At 45.3% G+C, this 22,953-nt stretch overlaps 2 protein-coding genes across 2 annotated transcripts; one reads left to right on the forward strand and one right to left on the reverse strand.

Moving 5' to 3' along the window:
- Positions 1 to 799: 799 nt before the first annotated feature.
- LOC310812659 (vang-like protein 1) lies at positions 800 to 10,948 on the forward strand (the record flags this gene model as incomplete). The annotated part of the gene is made up of 9 exons (XM_083681307.1): positions 800 to 870; positions 1,533 to 1,695; positions 6,198 to 6,629; positions 6,798 to 6,973; positions 7,907 to 8,040; positions 8,316 to 8,351; positions 9,861 to 10,005; positions 10,281 to 10,515; positions 10,684 to 10,948. The coding sequence occupies 9 exons, from the start codon at positions 800 to 802 to the stop codon at positions 10,942 to 10,944; spliced, it is 1,653 nt and encodes a 550-aa protein (XP_083537433.1). The 3' UTR covers positions 10,945 to 10,948.
- Positions 10,949 to 14,817: 3,869 nt separating this feature from the next.
- Positions 14,818 to 20,921, reverse strand: LOC310812883 (calsequestrin-2-like). Its single transcript, XM_083681627.1, has 11 exons — positions 20,639 to 20,921; positions 18,416 to 18,500; positions 17,909 to 18,009; positions 17,696 to 17,807; positions 16,940 to 17,013; positions 16,717 to 16,847; positions 16,107 to 16,152; positions 15,886 to 15,940; positions 15,525 to 15,625; positions 15,322 to 15,396; positions 14,818 to 15,195 (listed from the first exon to the last, which is right to left on the reverse strand). The coding sequence occupies exons 1-11, from the start codon at positions 20,873 to 20,875 to the stop codon at positions 14,851 to 14,853; spliced, it is 1,362 nt and encodes a 453-aa protein (XP_083537753.1). The 5' UTR covers positions 20,876 to 20,921; the 3' UTR covers positions 14,818 to 14,850.
- Positions 20,922 to 22,953: the final 2,032 nt, after the last annotated feature.

Here is a 22,953-nt window from a genome sequence, read left to right on the forward strand (position 1 = left end):
GTCTATGCTGTTTCCCACTCGGTCTCACTCTCTCGGTCTCACTCTCTCTCACTCTCTCTCTCATAGGGGTGTGTGATTGTATGTAATGGTTTGATATGATGATGATTATACCTTTATAATCCTCTTACATGTCTGCGAGAGAAATGGGTTAGATAACATAGCATCCTATCTCTGTTCAGTAACTCTACCATAACCTTTATCTTCAGCTTAGTCACTGGAGCCCTAGTCATAATTAAATTGATAATACTGCTCTTAATACTCACAGACTCACAGTATTAATAATGCTCTGTGGCTCGGTCTCTCCTCCATCACCCTAACACACACTGCCCACTCAGTGTCAACTGTGCAGCTGAGTTCTGTATCCCTCCGCCACTCGAACCTCCACGATTGTCTTCACTTCACGTTTTCTTGCCAACGGGGGGGGGGGCTTTTTCCACTTTGGTCCCTGACCGTGGGCAAACATAACCAGCAGCAAACCTAACGCTCTCACCAAGTAGACATCTGATTGAGTGAGACTTGAACAGTACAGTATTTTAATTGAGATTGAATTGACATACAGGTCATCCATTTCTCTTTGTCTCTCTCTCTTTCTCTGTCAGGTGGATGTGTCCTCTAATTGACCTCCCCTGGGTCGCTGTTGACGAAGGCTCCTGATGTCCTCCCTGTCTTCTAGTCTCTTTAGTTAACACCTTCACTTCCTGGATAAGACCCCCAACATCCCGCCCCCCCCCCCCCCCGTGCCACACCCTGAGACTCTCTTTCCTTTCCTGGCCAATCGCTGGGTCTGATCAGTGTTGCCATGGACACAGAGTCCACCCACTCTGGGTATTCCTACCACTCCAGCCGCTCCAGAGGCTCCAATAAACATGGGTAAGCTCTCCCTTTATCTCTCTCTCTTTCTCTATCTCTCTCTCTCTCTCTCTCTCTCTCTCTCTTTCTCTCTCCTGTTCTTTCTCTCTGACATACACACTTGTACAGTATCTCGCTCACGTTCTCACTCACACAGTTTGGTTCTTCAGAGTCACAGGGAAACATAGTCAGACATCCAGTCATGTATGTCAGGTCCATTTGAGATCCGGTGTGTTTAGTGCCAGCGTCAGCGTTTACTCCATTAGGGAGGGAAAGGGCTTATGTTCCAGCCTTATCTGCTGCAGCCTGAACAGCCATGGGCCTGCCTGGTGCTGACTGTGTTTCTATTTATTTGTTTGTGATTTAAGCTCTCTCTGCCACATGCCGTTTGTGGGAAAACAAATAAAAGCGAGAGGGACAGAGCGGGAATGAGAGGGAATAGAGAGAGATTGAGAGGCTGGCAAAGCTCATGGATTAGGGTCGTCACAACTGACTGACTTTAACCTATTTCGCAGATTCGCTCCCTCCCGCTTGTTCTGTAAATAAGAGTTATTCTCTCCCTCTCTCCGCTGTTTACATGTCCTTGTCTCACCTCCTTGTGTGTGTGTGTGTGTGTGTGTGTGTGTGTGTGTGTGTGTGTGTGTCCTCACCCTCCTCTCTGATTCTGTGTGTGTTTCTTATAGGGAGCAGAGTCGTGAGAGGCGTAAGCCCAGCAGCAAGGACAGCAGTCGCTCGGAGAGGTCTGTCATCATCAACACCCCTGACACACCCACACAGGCCACACCCAGCCACAACACTGAGCCCCTGCTGGGAGACCCCATGGCTGCTCCTGGAGATGAGGCCCAGGTACTGGTTGATTGATTCATTCTGTTTTGGGTAGAATTTGAGATCTTCTAGTGTAGTTCTTCTCAACCAATCAGATGCCCTCATAATCAGAACTCACCAGCTGTGAGTCCTGGACCATGCCCATCTCAAATCAAACAGCTGGGTCATAATCGCCATGGCGACTAGATTATAATCACTATAGTGACCAGGGGCCAAATATGTCAGAGGATTTGCATCCCTCTTCTCGACCAGTGAGGACTATATGCACCACACTGTGTATGTGTATGTGTGTGTGTGTGTGTGTGTGTGTGTGTGTGTGTGTGTGTGTGTGTGTGTGTGTGTGTGTGTGTGTGTGTGTGTGTGTGTGTGTGTGTGACTGTGTGTGTGTGTGTTTGTATTACTTTGTCTGCCAGAAGCTGTCTTTATTCACAATAAGTGGTGATTTAGAGTCTGCATATGGTTATCTTTTTATGCTAGAATATTTCTCTGACAATGTGGTTGGGATTTAGCTTTGGGCCAAGGAAGTAGGGTCATAAGGCTAGATGGTTAGAATCAGGTGAGTTATATAATACAGAGAAAAGATACATGGTTAGATAAATGTACAGAGAAAGAGAGTTGTCTTAGTAAAGTCTGTACTCTGCCCTGGGGTCCATTCATAGTCTCTCTGACCTACTTGACTCTCTCAGTGGAAAGAGCAAGGTTTCAGCAGTTTGAGTGCGTGCGTGCGTGCATGCGTACGTGTGTGCGCGTGTGTGTGCGTGCGTGCGGGCAGGCATGCAAGCGTGCAGGCAAGTAGTGCAGCATTAAGGTGCAAACAGATGTGCAGGTATGTGTGTAGACTGCCTCTGAATGCCAATGTGTCTCTGTCTTTTTGATTGATTATTTTTGACTTCCTCATCATGCTGTTCATCGAGAAGTCAGCCTAGCATGCTGCTAACATTCTGCATTGGTGTGTGATTGTCAGCCTATATCGAAAACCCATTGTCTAAGGTAATCAGAAATCATATTACATTACTCTTCAAGAGCAAATGGCACACATATCCACTTCTACCACTGCTACTGAAAAGCAGCGCTTTAGCACAGCTAACGCTAATAGGCTCTGGCACAGAGAAAACCACACAGACTCAGATTAGCATTTGCATGCAGCCAAACGTCACTCTGAGGAAAGCTGATGTGGATAATCTTCTGCGTTTACATGCATGCCTCTGACATAAGGTTCTGTAGTAGTCTGTGACTTTCTGTGTGTGTGAGTCATAGAGAGGTTTTCATCAGTAGGATGCCAGAGTGGTGAGAGAGCCATATGTGTCTGTGTTGAGACACTGTGTGCCTGATGGGGTTGGGCCTCCCCAAGATGTCTGCCACTTCACTGGTATTTTGTCAGACAAGGGGAGAGGAAAAGTGGCTAAGGCATTCAGGAAGAATGTAACTGAACGTCAGCACTGTTTTGTCCTTTTGGTTCCTGTCACACGCACGCACACACACACACACACACACACACACACACACACACACACACACACACACACACACACACACACACACACACACCCTTTCCCGTTCCACTTATTCAGTGTTAGAATCACCTCCAACCAGGCCTGGCTGGGAAGCTCCTTTATGTAAGTGAATGTCATTGCTATTTTGGCCTTTTGGCCCCTGTGACACACACACACACACACACACACACACACATAAATGTCAGAATAACCTGGAGCCAGGCCTACTGGGACCCTTTGTTGTTCGGTGTCAGTGTGTGTTGGGTTAGCAGCTTACTGTATATGTCTGAGAGTCAGTGTTTGTGTGTGTTGTGTTTTGTGACAGTGTAACAGGCCTAACCAGGGCTGGAAATCAAACCATATTCACCCTCTGCCAGAAGAGAAGGCTGCCAAGCAGGCATCAAACACCAGTTCCTTCTTCTATTCATCTCTCACTCCCTCCCCCTCTCTCTCTTTCTCTTCTCCCTCTCTCTCTCTCACTCTCTCTGCTTCTACCTCTCTCACCTCTGTCTGTATCTCTCCCTCTCCTTCCCCCTCCTTGTCTCTCAAATTCAAATTCATAAGAGCTTTATTCACATGAAATATGTTTGTAGACGCATGGACAACAAAATGCAACAACAATAAGGAATGAACAATACAAGAATGAACAAAAAGGACATTACAGAATACATTAAATTAACATGAAGTTTTAAACAGCTACAAACACTTAATTGACTGTTACTTGTTCTTCCTTCCTCGATCTGTCTCTCTCTCAAATATTATTAACGTTGTAGAATTGAACTAATGATGCTCATTGTAATGCAAAAGAGATGTGGTTCTCAGTGGAACAGCAGTCTGGCACACAGGGTGTGATGTGTAGCTCTGCTGCTTCTGCTGTGGAGAGGGTCTGGTGATGGATGATGCATTTGCTGTTTGTGTTGTGGAGACAGGATGGCATAGAGTAGTGGGAGCCTAGGTGTGTCTTCCAGCAGTACGTGCTCTCCTCTTCTCTCTCTCTCTCTCTCTCTCTCTCTCTCTCTCTCTCTCTCTATCTCTGTGTATGTGAAGGGATCAGTGATGATTAGTGTGGAGATTAGTGTTGGATTAAGCCACTGAGAGTCAAAGAGTCAGTTAACTATGTTTGCTGTTTTCTTATGGGAGTGATGGAAGATAATGTGGAGACTCTATTAAGATGGCCAGTTCAAGAGGTGTTAGAGGCATGAGAAAGATAAGAGAGAATCTCAGTGGAGAGATGTGATATGGGGCTAATTGGAGATGTGAGACGTCTGATGAAAATGATATTAAAACAGCTGACCCTCTGGTCACTGATGAACATCACTCTTTCAAAGAGGGCCATTGGGTTAATGGCAGCCTGTGTGTTCCTCCACTCACTGCTACTCTCTCCATCATTCTCCCTCTCTGCTCTCTGGTTGTGTAAACCTCGCTCTCTCGTTCCCGTCACCCTCCCCCTTCAGTCTCCTGTTTTGGCACTGTTGAATTAAAGGAAGGGGATGAGGGTGTGGGACCAGAACATTGACTTTATTTCCTACACACACACACACACACACACACACACACACACACACACACACACACACACACACACATTTACAGCTCTCATGTCCTACTTTTCAGTAGCTGTACTCTGCTGTACTGCAGTGATTCATGGGGAGCCTTGTGTGAATGGGAGGTCAGTCACACTGAACACATTGAGATTGTCTCTTCGACTCTTAGATTGATAGGTTATGGGCTGGGGTGGAGGAGTTCACACCCACTTAACATCAAGCCACAGGGGGTTATTACAGGGAGAAGAGTCATTTCTCTCTTCATCTCTTCCCCATCCTCCCTGTCTTTCTCACTCAGGCCTAATTTTCTAATGGCACATCAGGTGGTCCCTCCATATGGCGAGGGGGTGGTTATTTAGGGGTTTTAGTTTGATTGTGTGCGCATGCGTGTGTGTTTGGTAACTTCTTAAAAAGCGATTAACGTTGTTAGGGTTAAAGCTGACTCATTGTAGAAAGGCCTCTACTTGACTCTAAAAGATAGACTAAGGGCTGCTCTCTGCTGAGCCATTTGTTTAGATAACACATGCACCACCACCACCACCCCCCCCCCCCCCCCCACACACACACACACACACACACACACACACTGACTCAACCTACTCTCTGTTGTGTCTCTCCCTTCTTCAGACACTGACATGACAGACAGGGAGAGGCACAAGGCATTGTCAGCCAGAAAGACACACTATTAAGACTCTCAGACAGACTGGAGAAGGGACAGACACTCAGCTCACAGAGGAAATGAACAGTTACACAGATGAATAAATGGAATCCAGTCAGAGATGAATGGTTCTCTTCAGCAGACAGGTCTTTAATCTGCCTCTCGCTGTGCTCACTCCTCAGGCACATTTATGCTAAACTGGATTCTGGCCAAGGAGAAGATAGATCTAATTTGCAACGATGTGCCTGCAAGAATCAGCCTTGTTGTTATTCAGATGACGGTGTGTGTGTGTGTGTCATTAGACATTATGATCAGTCTGAATGTGCAGTGTCCTCTCCATTTAGATCAGTGGGGAGCTGAGAGCTTGTCACACTGAGACAGAACCCAAGGAAAAAGCTACTTTTAAGCGTCTTTAATAGAATGAGGGATGTGATGTATGCAGTACGCCCTCTGGGGATATTTCCAGTGGGTCTAGTCTGTCTGTCTGTGTTTGTGTGTACAAGAGAGCTAATAGAATAACGCTAGAATTGATGTGTGTCTACCAGTGTTTATTTGTCAGTTTGAATCGTCTCTCATATCCCTGTCTTGAGAACAGTCCTCTCGCTCTCTCCTCACTCTGGCTTTGTATATGTTGGCAGTTAATGATATTCAGAGAATATATGAATTTCGACTAATATATGTGCACTGGAAAGTTGACCTATTAGGTTTTCTACCATACTACACAAATGATGTGCTAAATTTCAATCTCTTTTGTCTCCACCTTCATTCTCCCTCTCTCTCCTTCTATCTCCCCTCACTCGTCTTTTCTCCCCATCCCCCCCTTCTCAGGATGACAACTGGGGGGAGACCACTACAGCGGTGACAGGGACTTCAGAGCTGAGTCTATCCCAGGAGGAGGTGGTTGGTCTGGGGAAGGGACCAGAGGATGGCCGGGGGCAGGGCTGCCTACGCTACGCTCCCCTGGCTCTGGGCCTCTTTGTGGGGCTGCTGGTGCTAGCCACCCCCCTGGCCTTCCTGGTTCTGCCAGTGGTGCTGTGGCCAGCCAGGCTGCAGGCCTGTAGTTCGGCCTGCGAGGGCCTCTTCCTCTCAGTCTCCTTCAAGCTCCTCATCCTTCTGCTGGCTGTCTGGGCCCTGTTCCTGCGCCCGTCACGTGCCAGCCTGCCACGCGTGTGTGTGTACCGCGCCCTCCTCGTCACGCTCACACTGCTGCTCACAATGTCCTACTGGCTCTTCTACGGAGTCCGCATTCTCGACTCGCAGGTGTGTGTGTGTGTGTGTGTGTGTGTGTGTGTGTGTGTGTGTGTGGCGGGGGGGGGTGTTTATGTGTGTGTGGATGTATACTGGCTGTATGTGCACTGTGTGTGTGTGTGTGAATGTGTTTGTGTGTGTTTGTACTCATGTGTTGATATGCTGGTGTTTTGTGTACAGGATGAGGACTACCAGGGTATAGTCCAGTTTGCTGTGTCTCTGGTGGACTCTTTGCTGTTCATCCACTACCTGGCCATCGTCCTGCTGGAGCTCAGGCAGCTGCAGCCCTGCTACAGCCTGTGTGTGATCCGCTCCACCGATGGAGAGACACGCCACTACAACCTGGGCCAGCTCAGGTAACACACACACACACACACACACACACACACACACACACACACACACACACACACACACACACACACACACACACACACGCACACACACAGCACTTACTTAAAATCGTAATTTTTTTCGTAACTGCATTTATAGTTTATTAAGTGATTCCTAACCCTAACCCTTACCCAAGCAATTCTTTCCCCAGCAATATTAACTCAACTGCAAAATAGGGCATAATAAACTGAGAACTAAATTTCTGCCAGTTAGCAGAAGCTAGTTAGCGGAAACATTTACAGACAATCATTCAATTAGAGAATGCCTTTCGTGAAGGGAACTCCCTCTCACCCATGCACATGTACGTGCTCACACACACACACACACACACACACACACACACACACACACACACACACACACACCGAAGACACAGACATTACCTCTGCCTCATTGAACTGTGGGTAATTGGAGGCTCATGTCCTGGGGGAAGCCATGGCAATGGCAGTAATTTTGTTACCAAATTATCCAGCATGGGCGGCAGTGGAGGCTGGTGGAGGTAGAAATCGGAGGACGGGCTTATTGTAATGCATGGAACAGAATGAGGAATGGTATTAAACACACCAGTTTGATACCATTCCTGATTCCGTTCCATGCATTACAATAAGCCCGTCCTCCGATTTCTACCTCCACCAGCCTCCCCTGGTGGGCGTAGCCTGGGAGAGGGGGCTGGTTTGAACGTTCTGACTGAGAAGGAAGAATTTGCCCCGTAGACACTGATATAAGGTCAGTTTTTTCCCTAGTTTTCAGTTTAGTTTGCTAAAGCCATTGATCATGTGAATCAAATCAGCAAGGACAATGATAGACTGTCTTCTTCTTTTCTTCACTTTCTCACATTCTACTCTTCTCTCCTCTCTCTCTCTCTCTCTCTCTCTCTCTCTCTCTCTCTCTCTCAGTATTCAGAAGGCTGCTCTGTCAGTTCTGGAGTTCTACTACAAGGATTTTCCTCTCCATAACCCCTCCCTACTCTCCGCCTCCAAGCACCGTGCCGCCAAGCATATAGCCGGCCTTAAGGTCTACACCGTGGATGGTCAGTTCTCCTGTGGTTTCTCAATGGTTCTTTGATACTTATGTGTGGTTTCTGCTATATCATACCCCTCTCTATCATGTGTCACTTCTACTACATCTTAAGGTTGTACATGATGTCTCTTTCTCATTCTCTCTCTCTCTCTCTCTCTCTCTCTCTCTCTCATTCCTCTCTCTCTCTCATTCCTGGCTTTACCTGTTCAACACACTTTCCAGTTATCTTCTGCCCCGTTGTGATATTGTTTCTCTCCATGTCCCCTCTCGGTCTCCCATAAGCAGCCTTTAAAAGTAAACTGAGAACATACCTTTTGGACAGTAAGTAAAGAGGAGCATCTTTCCATTACTCACCACAGCACTCTACCACAGGAGAGCACTAATGTCACCACAGCACTCTACCACAGGAGAGCACTAATGTCACCACAGCACTCTACCACACAAGAGCACTAATGTCACCACTCACCTCACCCCTTACCTCACCCCCACACCACAATAGCGATGCACCTACAGTTTGGGAGCACACATGCATACACACATCCCCAACCTAAATATTCCCTCTATATTTTCTAAGCACATACCCATTCATGCACACATACATGTTTCCTGCTGTTAAAAGGGTTCCAGATTGCCCCTGGATGACTTGGGTCTTCCCAGCAGTCAATGTGTGGTGGTGGTAGGGCTCTATGCTCTATGTGGGCTCTGAGTGGTGCCGTCTCGGATAGTGTCCTCACAGCACCTTCCCTCCCCCCTTCATCATCAAAGTACTATAGTATGAGAGCTTCAGGGCCCGTGGAATTTCAACCTTTCAATAATTCAGCACAGTGACGCTTATTCACCACATTCCCCCACATCTCTCTCTCTCTCTCTCTCTCTCTGTCTCACTATCTCACTCTCATCTATCTCTCCCTTACTCTCACTCCCCCACCCTCTTTACCTTTCTCTCTCTCTCCTTCACCCTCTTTCTCCCTCTCTATCTTTCTCTCTGTTAAGTCAGAAGTTGAAGTGTCTCTGTAGGCTAGGAGAGTGAGGATTTGTTGGCGGTTTGGGCCACTTTGTAACTCAGTTGTCCTACTTCCCTATACTCTAGATACAGGAAACCACCCATCAGGTAAAGCCTGTCCTCCCATTTCTACCTCCACCAGCCTCCCCAGGCACCCATTTATCTTTAGAAAACATTTGAAATACTCCAGAAGCAAAACTTTTAGGAAACATCCTGCATATTTCTCAAACTGAGGCAGTAGGGCTGTTCTACTATGACTACTACATGTTTCCTTGACACATTCACCAAAGTTATGCATATCAATGTGTTAATGATGCATAATCCTGACCTGAATATGTAGAGGTTACGGTATTGAACTCCCATCTTCAACCTTATGAATATGGGCCAGATTTGACTACTACATATTCATCGCCCTAGAGCCCTGATTTATGCCCATATAACCTCTGAGGTGTTAGCCATAGAACTAAATGAATGCAGTGATCAAACTGAAAGTACCGCCTTTGAAGTCTATGACCATGAATAATTAATAATACATCTCTCAAATAAAAGGATTTTAATGATATGGGATTCAATTTATTGATATTGCTCAGTCCTTATGAAGAGCACTGTTCCCCTGCCAGTATTGTCTGAATGCTGTCTGTGATTGGACTACAGTGACACTGCAGCTGCCTTTAAGCACAGATTTAGGATCAGCTTACCTTTCACAAATCTAAACCTTAACCATAAGGGTGGATGCACAACTAACTGGAGATCAGTGTGTTGGTGCAAGCTTCCTCTTACCACCATAAAGCCCTCCCAACATTCCTCTGTACTTCCTGTTCCTGTAGGCCCAGCGAACCCGGCGGGGGGGCAAGGGGGGGGTCAGTCCCGGGCCATGATCGCCGCAGCAGCCAAACGCAGAGACACCACTCACAACGAGCTTTACTACGAGGAGGCGGAGCATGAGAGACGAGTACGCAAACGCAAAGCCAGGTGAGAGAGAGAGAGAGAGAGAGAGAGAGAACAGAAAGAGGGCAGTAGATAGAGAGAGGAAGGGAGAAGGGGAAAAAAAGGTTGGTGAATGGCTGAAAGAGGAAGAGATCTGAATGAATGATGGAGAATGGAGGGAGTAAGTGGTAGAAATGGGGACGTGAGATACATGGGCTTCGTGCATGTTGCTCGACACAACGATCTGAAGAGAGGTTGGATGTGAAAAACAGATGAGCTAATTCAGTGTGCTGAACGTTGGTGTTATGTTGCGTTGCCAGGCTGGTGGTGGCTGTGGAGGAGGCGTTCTCACACGTCAGGCGTATGCAGCAGGACGAGGAGCGAGAGGCTCCCTCGGAGGTGATGGACGTCCGCGAGGCGGCACTGGCCATCTTCCCTTCCATGGCACGCACCCTGCAGAAGTACCTCCGCACCACCAGGAGGCAGCACTGCCACAGCATGGAGAGCATCCAGAAACACCTGGCCTTCTGCCTCACTAACAACATGAGTCCAAAGGTATTCAAGCCGTAACCTTCTCTCACCCCAAATCACACAAATCACTCAAATTGAGCCCCTACCACTAAGCATTCTTTATGGCCATATATCACAATTGAACTACCAAATTAAGGTGTGTGTGTGTGTGTGTGTGTGTGTGTGTGTGTGTGTGTGTGTGTGTGTGTTTAGGCGTTCCTTGAGGCCTACCTAGCCCCTGGTCCTACGCTGCAGTACGGTCGAGAGCGGTGGATGGCTGGTCAGTGGACTCTGGTCAGCGAGGCTGCGGTCACAAGCAGTCTGAAGGAGGGGAAGGAGTTCTTGCTGAGGTGTCTAGACTTTAGCCTGGCAGTCACAGTCAAGGACATCCCCTACATTCAGATCACTGAGGAGTTCATCGATCCCAAGTCCCACAAGTTTACCCTGAGGCTCCAATCAGAGACCTCCGTCTAACACACAGACACAAGCTGGGGACTGATGCTGTGTGTTCATTTCACTGTTTCTTACAATCTTTTCTACTTTGATTGTTTTTTTGTTGTATTTTTCCTCTCTTATGAATTATTTATATAATTGATGTTTATAAATATGATTTTGGATCTATCTAGATTTTTGTATTTTAGGTAATTTATACAACAGATGTGATATTCTAACAAAAGGAAGTGTTAGCTGAGCATAGGGTGTTAAATGCTGGCGTTCCCCCAGCCCAGGCCCCATAGGAATGAAGAGGGAGAGGTAGTAAGAGGTACAGTACATGCTGTATTTGCTCTGATCTCTTATAGGCTCAGAACATTGAATTTTGTCAGGTTTTTCTCTATGCACTGTAGACGACTCCTCCCACATTTGTGTTGCTCCTCTGTCTGTTTGAGTGTGTGTGTGTGTGTGTGTGTGCGCGCGTGTGTGTGTGTGTGTGTGTGTGTGTGTGTGTGTGTGTCTACAGGGTCTGTCTCTACCTGTCTCTGGATCCTCCCTAAGGTTGCTATAGCAACAGGGATATTTCATATTGCCTATGATGCCAATATGAATGAAACATGTACCTACCTAATACACCAAAAACAGTTACAATTCAGGTTATTTTTTGTCAAACTCAAGTACTTTCGTTACGGTCAATGAATTGTACACAAGTGTTTGTACATAAGTAATATATATAGTAATGTATATTTTATGCATATCTGTGTTTTGATATCAAAATGAGTTTGTTGCTCGATTGACAAGTTTTTGTATTTTGTCTGGCTACATTATATTTAGACTAAGATAATACTGACATTCTTCAGACAATGATCCCTAGATATATTGTCTCTGTAAGCGGTGTGGGATTCTCTTGGACTCAAACCCATCTGGACTACTAGTAAACATTGTGTGGATTAACAGTGAACTCATCCTAACACACACTCACCTCAAATATTTGAAGTGTCTATGTTATCCACAGTTGAACAAATAAGCTTCCTAATGGATCCCTTATTTATCTTGTGTGTGAGTGTGTGCAAGTTCGATTTTGACTGAGAGAGAATGAGAGGGAGAGAGAGGGGGGGGAGAGAGAGAGAAAGCCTGTGGAGACTGTTGGAGATGACTCACCTACAGTAGTTTATTTTATTATAATTTCTTTACTGTACTTTACTGTTTTTGTTCTCTATACTGTCTATTCGTCTGGCGTCTACATGACATAAAACATATGCAATAGAATGTCTTATCTTCACATGAAAGGAAGCTATTATTACATTACTAAACAACATAATGCTGTAAACTAATTGAAGCAGATCGAAGCTTGGGTTTTTCATTTTAACAGATGAGAGAAGACAACGGATAATAGAAGGATTGTGTAATATCCTTTTTTATTCACTCAAAAATAACAGTCTTTTGTTTCAGACAGTAACCCATTTAATATGTGGCTCTCTGCGTCTCCAGTATATTTTATACTATCTCTTCTTGGACACTGATACTGGTCCTATGACATCAAGGGCTCTATTTTCAGGCGGCGCAAAACGGACGGAAGTCCAAACGCAGGCTTATTGGCAATTTGTGTCTGCGTTAAGTGGTTAAAATACCACTTAAAATACCGCCTGCGCTCAGGTGGGCGTTGTAGCGGTAATATATGCGTGTTCATGACAATGAATAGGACAAGTGTCAATATCAAATATTTCAGACACACCCCATAGCGCCACCGCCAGCACCCATCGCCAGCGTGCGCGTTTGCGCTAAGACTGTTTTTTACGCTGTTAAAATATAGCCCCAAACCTGTTAATAATGTTTAAATTTCATCTTCTTACGTGAAATTTTAGAAATGTAGATTCACTGTTCCTGTGTCAGTGTTTTAAACTCCAGTATTTTCTGTGCAGACAGTAGTCTAGTGGAAACCTATCACAAGCTCACAGCTCCATTAGTGCCACCTAGCAAGTACCGATGGAACTGTCTTGTTAGGAGATTTGTGGGCATCACCTTTGTGGGCATCACCAATCAAAATGTATTCATTTATTTGAATATTGAATTCCCTTGTTTTATATTAATCCTCCCTGTTATATAGATCTTCCTATTATACAGTGTATGTGCATATTTACAAGAGTATGTTGATATGAAGTTCTAAGTGTTCAATCATTGCTGTCACATATTTAAAGCATTGTTTGGGGTTATATAGTGATGATGGCTGTGAATTTGATGTCTCCTTCACTACAAATGTGCCTCTGTTATGAAACATATATGTAAGGATATATGCTCATTGTACTTGTGCAGTTGTATGCAAGTGTGTTCAATAATGTATGGTTGTAGGGGCCTACAGTATAAGTATGTACTTGTGTGTACTTGAATGTGCGTGAGTGTGCGTGTGTGTGCGTGTGTGTGCGTGTGTGTGTGTCCTAAATGTTGTGCAGCTGACCAATCCAGGGTCTCAAGTTTTCACTGGTTGCTTTTTTAAGACTACAGATACGTTATTACAACTGTATCAAGATTCACATTTGTACAAAATAAATATTTGTATGAACATTTCCAACATAAGAATCTATTTGGAAATGTCAATGTACATGTGTGAGGTATTATCTACTCACAAGCGGCTGTGCTTGTGTGTGTTGATGTGTCTGTTGTGTTAGAGAGAGAGAACTTTGTGTCTGTTGGCTTGTGTTTGTGAAACTGTGGATGAGAATGCTTGTGCATGTGTGTTTGTTAGGGAGATAGGGAGTTAATGGGTATGTCATTTGAAGGTTGAGTGTGGGTCTGAGTGTGATATAGAGTGAATGAATAACTGAAGCACCCTCCCCCTACCCTGGGAAAAAAAAAGAACACAGTACTCTCTTCTGCCACAACCGATCTTCTCTCCTCTAATTGCACACTGAGGGAGAGGCGGAACAAGGGATGGGTCAAGGAAGGAGAGAGAATGATAGATTAATACATACGGAGAGAGAAAGAGTGAAGGAATGAGAGAGAGAGAGAGAGAGAGAGAGAGAGAAATTGAAATATGAGGTATTAACATTCAAATGGGCTCTCCATCTCTATATCATTGTGTAATGATGAGGTTATCTCATTTTGCAGCTGCTGCCTGCTCCACTGACTCGGGTGAAGAATAAACATCCTAGATGCAGAGGAGGAGAAGAGATGAGAAGAGAGATTACTTCTGATAGAGAAATTGGAGATTGTCAATAATAGAAACAAAAGTATGGCCCTGGGGACAGGGATAGAGGAGAATGTGTGTCGTGAAATCAATAAATTCAAAGCTAACATTGTATATACCGTATGCACAGAATGCAATAGAGAGGAAATAGTTCAATATCAGGAAAAAAAGACACAAAAATACCACTCTTTCCTTTTCTTTATTGATGTTGAGGACAGAAAAATAATTCAGTACTAATAATTCAGTTCTTTCTTGTTGTAACTTGACACATTTTCCTCCCCATTACATTTGCCCAGTCCCCTTTTATCCTTAGTGTTCCTTCATATTGAGAAATAGATTTCTTGACACTGATGCTGTGTTTTTAGTCCCCCTCATATAACCATTCTGTTTTATGTAAAATATGTCTGCATCATAAGGCAAACTCTCATCTCTGTGTCTTTGCTGCATTGTGCTAAGAAGTTACAGGACTTCAAGGCGAATAGAAGACATTTAAAACATTCTTTGCATTAATATCCTATATACCTATAAATATACCTATCTACTTTTCTACGTGGAAAGTAAACAGTATTTTTTCAGATTCTTATGATGGTCTTCAAGGCTTTGGTATGATGCAGACAATGAGTTGATTGAAGCTGATGCTGTACATACAAAATATTCTATAAAAATATTCAGGTCCTCACCACCCTTATTAACTTTGGTGATTGTACAGTACAGGAAGTGAAGAGATGCTACGATGCCATGAATTCTAGATAACAGTTTATGAATTATTCATCATCGTCGTCATCGTCATCATCGTCATCGTCATCATCATCATCGTCGTCATCATCATCATCATCATCTTCATCATTATCATCATCATCATTTTCATCATTATCATCATCAGAGTTATCATCATCATTGTCATCATCATCGTCGTCATCATCATCATCATCGTCATCATCGTCGTCGTCATCATCGTCATCGTCATCATCGTCTTCATCGTCTTCATCGTCTTCATCATCATCCTCGGTGTTGACCTTGCCAGACAGTACGTCTTCTATCCAGTCCTCAAGCTCTTGAGCAGTTGGCAGATCCTCCTCATCATCCATCTTCATCCACACGCTGTCCGCCTGCCCAGAGAGAAAGAGAGGGGTCAAAAGTCAGAGGTCAATGGTAACAGCCATGGGTTAGCTAGGTATTGGTTAGATCTGGATTTGTTACGTTGTCAATTGTGTTTGAGCTGTTCCTTGACTCACATCAGTGACGTTGACCACTCCGATCTGAGGTCTGAACAGGTCCACCTTGAAGGTCTTCTCCCAGTATGGAATCAGCTGAGGAGAGAGAACACGGAACAAACTGTGAGAACAGAGCAGAACTGCCACACCAAGAGATGAGACTATCTGTGTCTGTCTCTCTGTCTGTGTAGAGGGGGTTCCCATAGCCCCCCTGTCTGTCTCACCAGGGGGAAGTCATCAGGGTCGATCCATACAATGCTGAGGCCAGGGAGATGTGTGTTGTCTCTGGCCACCTCCTTCAGAATGTCCAGGAACTCATAACCATCTGAAAACCACCACCCAGGATCATCATACTGATTAGTATGGTAGGTCCTACAAAGGTGAGTTGTATAACGATGTCTGAGTTTCACAAGCTCAGATAAGACCAAGATCAATGATCAATTGCCATCTAAAAAGCCTGATGTGGATACAGGACATGGTTTTACATTTCCTGCAGACCATGTAATTCAGAGCAGTGGTATTATGTTATGTTTTGATAGAAAATTGTGTAATGCTCTAATATAATTATAATGCCAGATGTTTTACCAGGATCCTCCTCCTCTGCAAAGGCTACTATGTGGATCCCCTCCACATCGTCCTCCTGAGAATGAGACGTTATGAGTGGCAGGTTCATCAAGAGAGATAGGATTTTCATGAACTGAATATATACATCATTAGTTACATCATAACTAGGCCCCTTTTTCCGTTTATTTCAGAGAGAAGTTAAACAGTAATGAATGAGATGTTGTTATCTGAGAGATCCTCACCCAGGTCTCAAACATGTCCTCAGCGCGCAGCTTCCTCAGTGTTGGTCTGAAAGCACACAAAACACACATGGATACATTACAGAGAACTATGTCACATGGTAGCATCAGTCAGTCAGTGAATGAGAGTGAATTGACTGTGGCCATGTCGGAATGCTCATACTGCAACCTATTTAGTAGGCATTTTCAGTATGCAAGATTAGAAAGTTTTGCAGTATGCGGAATTTACCAAAATTCTGTATATACAGTATAAAATGCCAGGATGTTATACTAGATTTGTTTTCCATGTAGTATGATTTTACAGCACACTATTCAGGAAGTCCTTTCTGATTTTGCTCCCACAATTCAATGGAGTAGGTACTGTAAGTGAGGCGGGCAGTAGCGAAATTGAACCAGTTACCATGAACAACATGGTTGAGTTACAGATGACAAATTCTCAGTATGAATGAGTAGTATGTTGAGATGTGCCACTCTGCTGCATACATTTTTACTAAACAATATGGCCTAAATAATATGTAGCATGGTTAATATGCAGTATATACTTTTAGCAATCAGTTGGCAGTATAAGCATTCAGACACAGCCTTTGTTATGCTATCCTGGTCCCTTCCTTACCGTCTGTGCAGGTTGACGAATGCCACCAGCTCCTCCTCAGAGTTGGGCTTGTCTGGGATGGTGACTGGTTCCTCCATGAAGGGCTCATAGAAGTCCACCTCATTCATCTTCAGTGTCAGCTGCTTGGCCACCTAAAAGAGCATGGACACCTAAATTAGGACCCCTGTCTGACAAGACCTCAGCTCACAGACCAAGATGGATTCTTAGAGATTGATGTACTCACAGCTTTCTCAAAAGTGGCAAAGAATTTGATGTAGGGTTGGAACTGCTCTGCTGCCTCTTTGAATGCATGGAAGTCTGGAGAAAGTGAGAGAAGAGAGACATGGAGAGGAGGAGATAGAATAGAACAGAGAAGAGGATAGCATGAGTGTGTGAAGGAGAGGGAGCAGTAGGGAAGAAGAAAAGGGATGTTTACATTTCATGAAATTGATGTATGACCACATGTTATACCAGTTCTTATCCAATATTCAGAGATAGCTGTAGCTCTTCAGCATTTAGCTAGCTAATGTCCCTACATTCTTGTAGCATAGCCGTTAGCAAGCATCTGTGTATACTTCTATCGGTCTTAAGGGAGATGTCATTGACACATAGGGGAACTGAAATAGCTGAACTCTGACCCTCAGGGTTCCAAGGCTCCAGAGGTCGTTCAGAGACTAGACGCTGTTGTGCTCATAATGATTGTGGTTATATCTTACACAGCACAGAGAAGATTTAGGCCCTCACAGCTGTGAGAGGAGCAGGGGTAAATTTGGATCTGTAAATCTATGGAGATGGGGGAGTAATAATGAAGGGGATCAGCCAAAGGCCAATCTATTGCAGCCATCACAGGACTGAGACTGGGTCTACTGAATCAATAGCCCCATAATAACACCAGCATGAGAGTGGGCGACATTTAGACCATCCATATGTACACACAGACATACTGACACACACATACACTCAAGAACACACACACACACACACACACACAGACACTTACGCTCTGAGTCCTCGCTCTTGAAGTATCCAATGAGACGGGTGTCCTCCTCCATCCTGTCAAAGGCACGCAGCTCGAGAGAGTTACCTATCACCTCCACTGGGTCCTCCAACACCTAGAGAGAGAGGGACAGACAGAGGGAGAAAGGGAGTTAAACAGTCACTGTCGTTTTCGTGAGGGAGGGAGGGAAACAGAGCCATGCCACAGTCCACTCACGTCCAGCAGGAACTCCACCAGGGTGTCAGCAGAAAGCAGGCCGTCAAACTCAATCACTCGGTCGGCCTTGAACACGTACACACTCCCCTCCTCCACCAGGCCTGCAGGAAGGGGTCAAGGGTCAGGGGGTGAAACACAGACCATTATTTACACCCACAAAAACTTACCTAATGTCCTTTAACCCTAGCACTTGGACTGTTATTGACAGATATTTCAATATGTATTATATGGTAGTTTTAGACTACTTATTTCAATTAACATTCTGAATATGAGTACCGACTAGGTTTAGTTCTTGAGTCTAATGCGCATTATAGTCATGCCGTGCAAACCATTGTACACTACACAGGAGGAGCATGTGGGAATAACTACTCTAAAATATTGATACTGTTTCTTATCAATATTGCTGAACCTCTGTAGGATACTGGGGTCAGTTTTCATGTCTAGTGTAGTACTGTGTTTGTCTGGTAGTCTCATGCCAGGTGCTAGACCCTGTATCTTCAGCCTTACCCAGCTTCTTGGCCACTTTGGCGTCTTTGTGGGAGTCGACCATTCCAAACCCAATCTCTTTCTCCTCCAAGACTTGAGCAGCCAGCTGTACAGAAGGAGGAAAGACTATTTATATTTCAACATTGTTACAACACTGGAGTAACATGATGTCTCCTGAGAAGGTCTCTATTCCTTTCACATTGGCCTATGTTTGAGAGCTCTGATCTAGTTTGAAGCATTTATAATATTTCTAGCTTAAGTAAAACCTAGACCAATCATATCTAGGACAATAGCCTACTGTACTAGCGAGAGACAATCCTGACCTAATTACATACACACACACACACACACACACACACACACACACACACACACACACACACACACACACACACAGGAACTGTAATGTAAGATGGCAGAAAGAGAGAGGGGCAGAGCTGAGGCTTAGCTGTGGTGACATTATTGACGAGATAGTTGATAGCCAAAGAACAGAACAGCCCAGGGCGACACAGAGATGTTTATATAATCACTGTTCCCTGCACTGTTCCCTGCTCTATATCTATATATAAAGCCCATAATGCAATGGCCATGGTGGTGTTAAGTAGGAGAGCCGCCAAGGCCACGTGATCTGACATCGCAAATGAGAAGTCCTAAGAATACCTGCCTTGTCTGACTTCATTCTGATGATAGTAACAGATAATAAGGATGATTCTTCTGAATAAAGTTATTAGCATTGTTATTCTGAGGCAGGGCCAGTCGATGGAGTGCAGGCAGGATGGTTGTGTAAGCATTTGCCAGCTCACAAAAGCTGTACTGCCCACCTCTCAACCTCCAATACAACAGTTGCTAGTTCAGTTTCCATTCTTGGCTACCAGTCAGCCTCTCTTACCTCCGGGGTAACTGGCGCAGCAAATCAAACCAAAGACCACACAGTTGGTTTGAATACCACAGCGTACAGTAATATATGGGACATGGACTGTCTGCCCCTGTATGAGGAACTGATGAGCACACAATGAACAGCCACTCAAACATATCTGGTTAGTGACTTCTTGAGCAATGTAGAATAATGGAAAATGTATATCTTATATACGAGGTAACCTTTACCACAGCAAAAGAGCAAGTAAAGTTCATCATGGTATGAATATGATTACAGTGGAAGCTAGCCCTAACAGGCTACACCTGTGGTGTGTAAAATAACTCAGGCTATTATCAGGGCTAGGAGACGAGGCTCAGGTTACCTGCTACAGTTTAGACTTTAACTCAGCACAAGCCATGGGAAACATGAGACTGGGACCACCTTCAACTGTAGCCCACTTTCAGAATTCATATTAATCATATTCCGCTCACGTATAGTAGAATGCTGAAAACTCCAATGCCCCCTAAACAACCCACTAGATGTTCAGTAAGAGACGCTTTTATCAATTTGACCTTTCTTTAATGGCCCAACTGGTATAGGCTTAGAGACCAAACTAGGGGAAGAGAGAGTGGTAATGCCCTTCACATGTATTGTTCAATAACATTATAACATCATACATGAGTGTCAGACCTATTTCTGCCTGTGGCAGGGAGCAGGGCTGAATGGCATAAATTACATAGACATAACCTTAACTGACAAGACAGGACAGCCTGGCACACACACACACACACACACACACACACTGACCTTGAGGCAACTTTCACACACACTGCACACACACACATTAGCTAGCGTTAATGGAGATAACTGAAAGTCATTACAATGACTGACTGAACAAAGTGAACATGGATACTTAGTCATAGACTGCCACACATCTGTAAGTATTACAGCCATTTCATGGCACCGTGTCTCACTGACTATAATTTCAATATGCAGTGCTTATCTGGACTGTAGCCACTGTTGAGACTGACCTCACTAATGGGTACTCTGCCCATTGAAACACTGAAGGCTTGCTACTGTACAATCAATCAGTTATATGGGTATGAGTAATGGGTTGAGCTGACCTAGTCACCCTTCACTCCACTGTCACCTCAGTCCAGTCCAGGTGGATGCCACCCCCTCCCCCCACCCCACCCCACCCCACCCCAACCCCAAGCACACCTCCCCCTGCTCCCCTCCCCTTCCTTCTCCAGCCTCATCTCCTTATTCACCTTCATCCCCCCTTCCCTCCCCTCTCCTCCTCCACCCATTCTCCCACCTCTCCCTCATGCACCTCTTTCTGCTCCTTCCACCAACCCCTCTCCTCCATCTTCCTATTCCTCCCTTACCTCCAGTACTAGTTCAGTCATCTGGTGTTGTTTCTGCAGCTCCTTGCTGTCAGGCAGGGGTACGTGGTACAGCAGACACAGCATGCTGTACTTCTTCAGGGCCTTCTTGTAGTTCTTGCCGTTGATGTCGAGGACACGGTCCTTCCCGTCGTAGCGGGGGAACTCCAGGCCCTTCTCGGCCGGGGCCAGGGGCACTAGGCTTAGGCACGGGAGCAGGAACAGCCACAGGGCACGCATGGTCCCTCTTTGGAACAAGCACTTTACACACTATATAGGACACTAGCTCCTTCCTCACTCAACACAGGGCCTTGCAAGAGCACCTATAGGCTGGGGAAGTAAAAAAATAAAAACTTGAAAGAAGCTCAATTTAAAATGAAAGACAGGTATAAAATAAAACCGTAAATGTCAAGTCTCCTTGAGCTTCCAGAACAGTGCTTTGTAGTCCAGCTTCACAGGCTCCACAGTGACCCTCTTTCTCCCTCTTTGGTTCCCTGGCTCCCTCTCTCCAGCCGAGACAAAGGGTAAGAACAGCCCTGTCAGGTCTGCAGAGGGCTGGGGGCTGGATACCATACATAGCAGCGTCCCTCTGCCCCCCTGCCCCCCTGCCCCCCTGCCCACACCACATAGGCCCATTTTTAGGAGACCAGTTGTTTGGGGGCTAAAAATAAAGAGGTGAGTGAGAGAAAGAGACAGAGACAGAGAGAGAGAGAAGGAGAGGAGAGCAGATAGTGGGTCTCTCACTAGGCCCCTCGCACACCCTGACGTCTCTGTTAGGCATGTTTGGAGGGGGGACAGAGAGCCCTGGAGATTTGGGGGTGCAGATATTTTTGGGGTGTACATGTCTTAAGGTCCGCCAGTCAAAGTGGATGTCAGGTTTGATGTTAGCGTTGAATGCTGCTAATGCATACAGTGACAGTCTATGGGATAGTAGAGTGGAGTGGAGTGGCTATTCTGTAGCTATCCTATAGCTGTGGGTATGAAATATGAGGCAGTGTGCATCAAGAGCACCAATTCCCAAAAATGTATGGCCAGGCAGCAACAAGTGTGTGTGTGTGTGTGTGTGTGTGTGTGTGTGTGTGTGTGTGTGTGTGTGTGTGTGTGTATGTGTGTGTGTGTTGAAAGCCTTGGTTGTGAGAGAGAGAGAGAGAGTGAGTCCCCCAGGATGACTGTGAAACCCTTCCCCTGACTTTTGGCTTGCAGGAATGTCTCATAGTGCATTTGCTGACAAACAGTTGAGGTGGTGTGTTTGTAAGTAAGTGTTCATTTATTCATGTGTGTGGGTGTGTGTGTGTATGTGTGTGTGTGCGAGCGTGCGTGTGTGCGTGCGAGTGTGTCTGTGTGTGCGTGTGTGTGTGTGCACGTGTGTGTGTGTGTGCATGTGTGTAGTTCACTTGTTGCCAAGGACTTTATGCTAAGCAAAACAAAGTAACACATGACTTCTACAGTACAATGTGACACATTGACTGTGAGTGACCGGGTGGCATCTCTTGTATGACTGTCTGACTGTGGGGTCTAATGGATGGGGACAGTAACATGGTGATAGATGCTATGCATGGACCCGAGGCTTCTCTGTGGGGTTTGTTTTGAGCCCAGCAGAGACAGTAACCTGATCTCTCTTCTCGCTCATTGTCACAGTGGATAAAATGGAACAGCCAGGGCTTACAGAGCATTGAGCGGTTCACAATCTCAAATACAGTTGTAACCTGCTCACCATTTTAGTCTTCATCACAACATGATTGCATTGATTAGTCATTACTCTCTGCACAGTCCATAGTGGCCAAGAAGAGGAGAGGGTATTACCATAGAACTTCTCTCTCTCTCTCTCTCTCTCTCTCTCTCTCTCTCTCTCTCTCTCTCTCACACGCACACGCACTCTGTCTCCAACTTTCATTGTTGCTTTGTCTGCCTGTTTCTTTCTGTCTCTCCTGTTTCTCCTTCTCTCTGTTTTCCTTTGTTTCTCCATCTCTCTCCCAGACCGCCTCTCTCATTCCTCTCCTCCTCAGTGGTCTTTGCAGAGCTGAGATCAGTAGGAGTGAGTGTGTGCTGCCCTCCCCAGGATGCACTTGCCTTGACAAGCTGTTACTGTCCCTTCTCCACTTGTACAGACACTCAAGTCCCACTTCAAACAGAATAGAAACATCAGTTGGGCCCGTAGCCAAATGTGGCATCCAATCAAATGATCACTCTAGTCAGAGAACAGGGAAGCACAGTAATTATTGGATAGTTTTATTCTGGTGAGCAACCAACATCCATGATTAACCTAAATTTCTGACTACAACACAATTGTGTGTGTGTTTGTGTGTGTGTGGGGGGTG

This window comes from Argentina silus (genome assembly GCF_951799395.1).
Source record: "Argentina silus genome assembly, chromosome: 12".
Taxonomy (NCBI): Eukaryota; Metazoa; Chordata; class Actinopteri; order Argentiniformes; family Argentinidae; genus Argentina; species Argentina silus.

Coding starts and splice junctions, on each gene's coding strand:
- LOC310812883 (XM_083681627.1), bottom strand. CDS start 20,875: ATGCGTGCCCTGTGGCTGTTCCTGCTCCCGTGCCTAAGCCTAGTGCCC. Junction 16,153..16,716: donor TTCGTCAACCTGCACAGACG/GTAAGGAAGGGA, acceptor GTGTGCTTTCAG/ACCAACACTGAGGAAGCTGC. Junction 15,397..15,524: donor ACCCTGATGACTTCCCCCTG/GTGAGACAGACA, acceptor CTCTCTCCTCAG/CTGATTCCATACTGGGAGAA.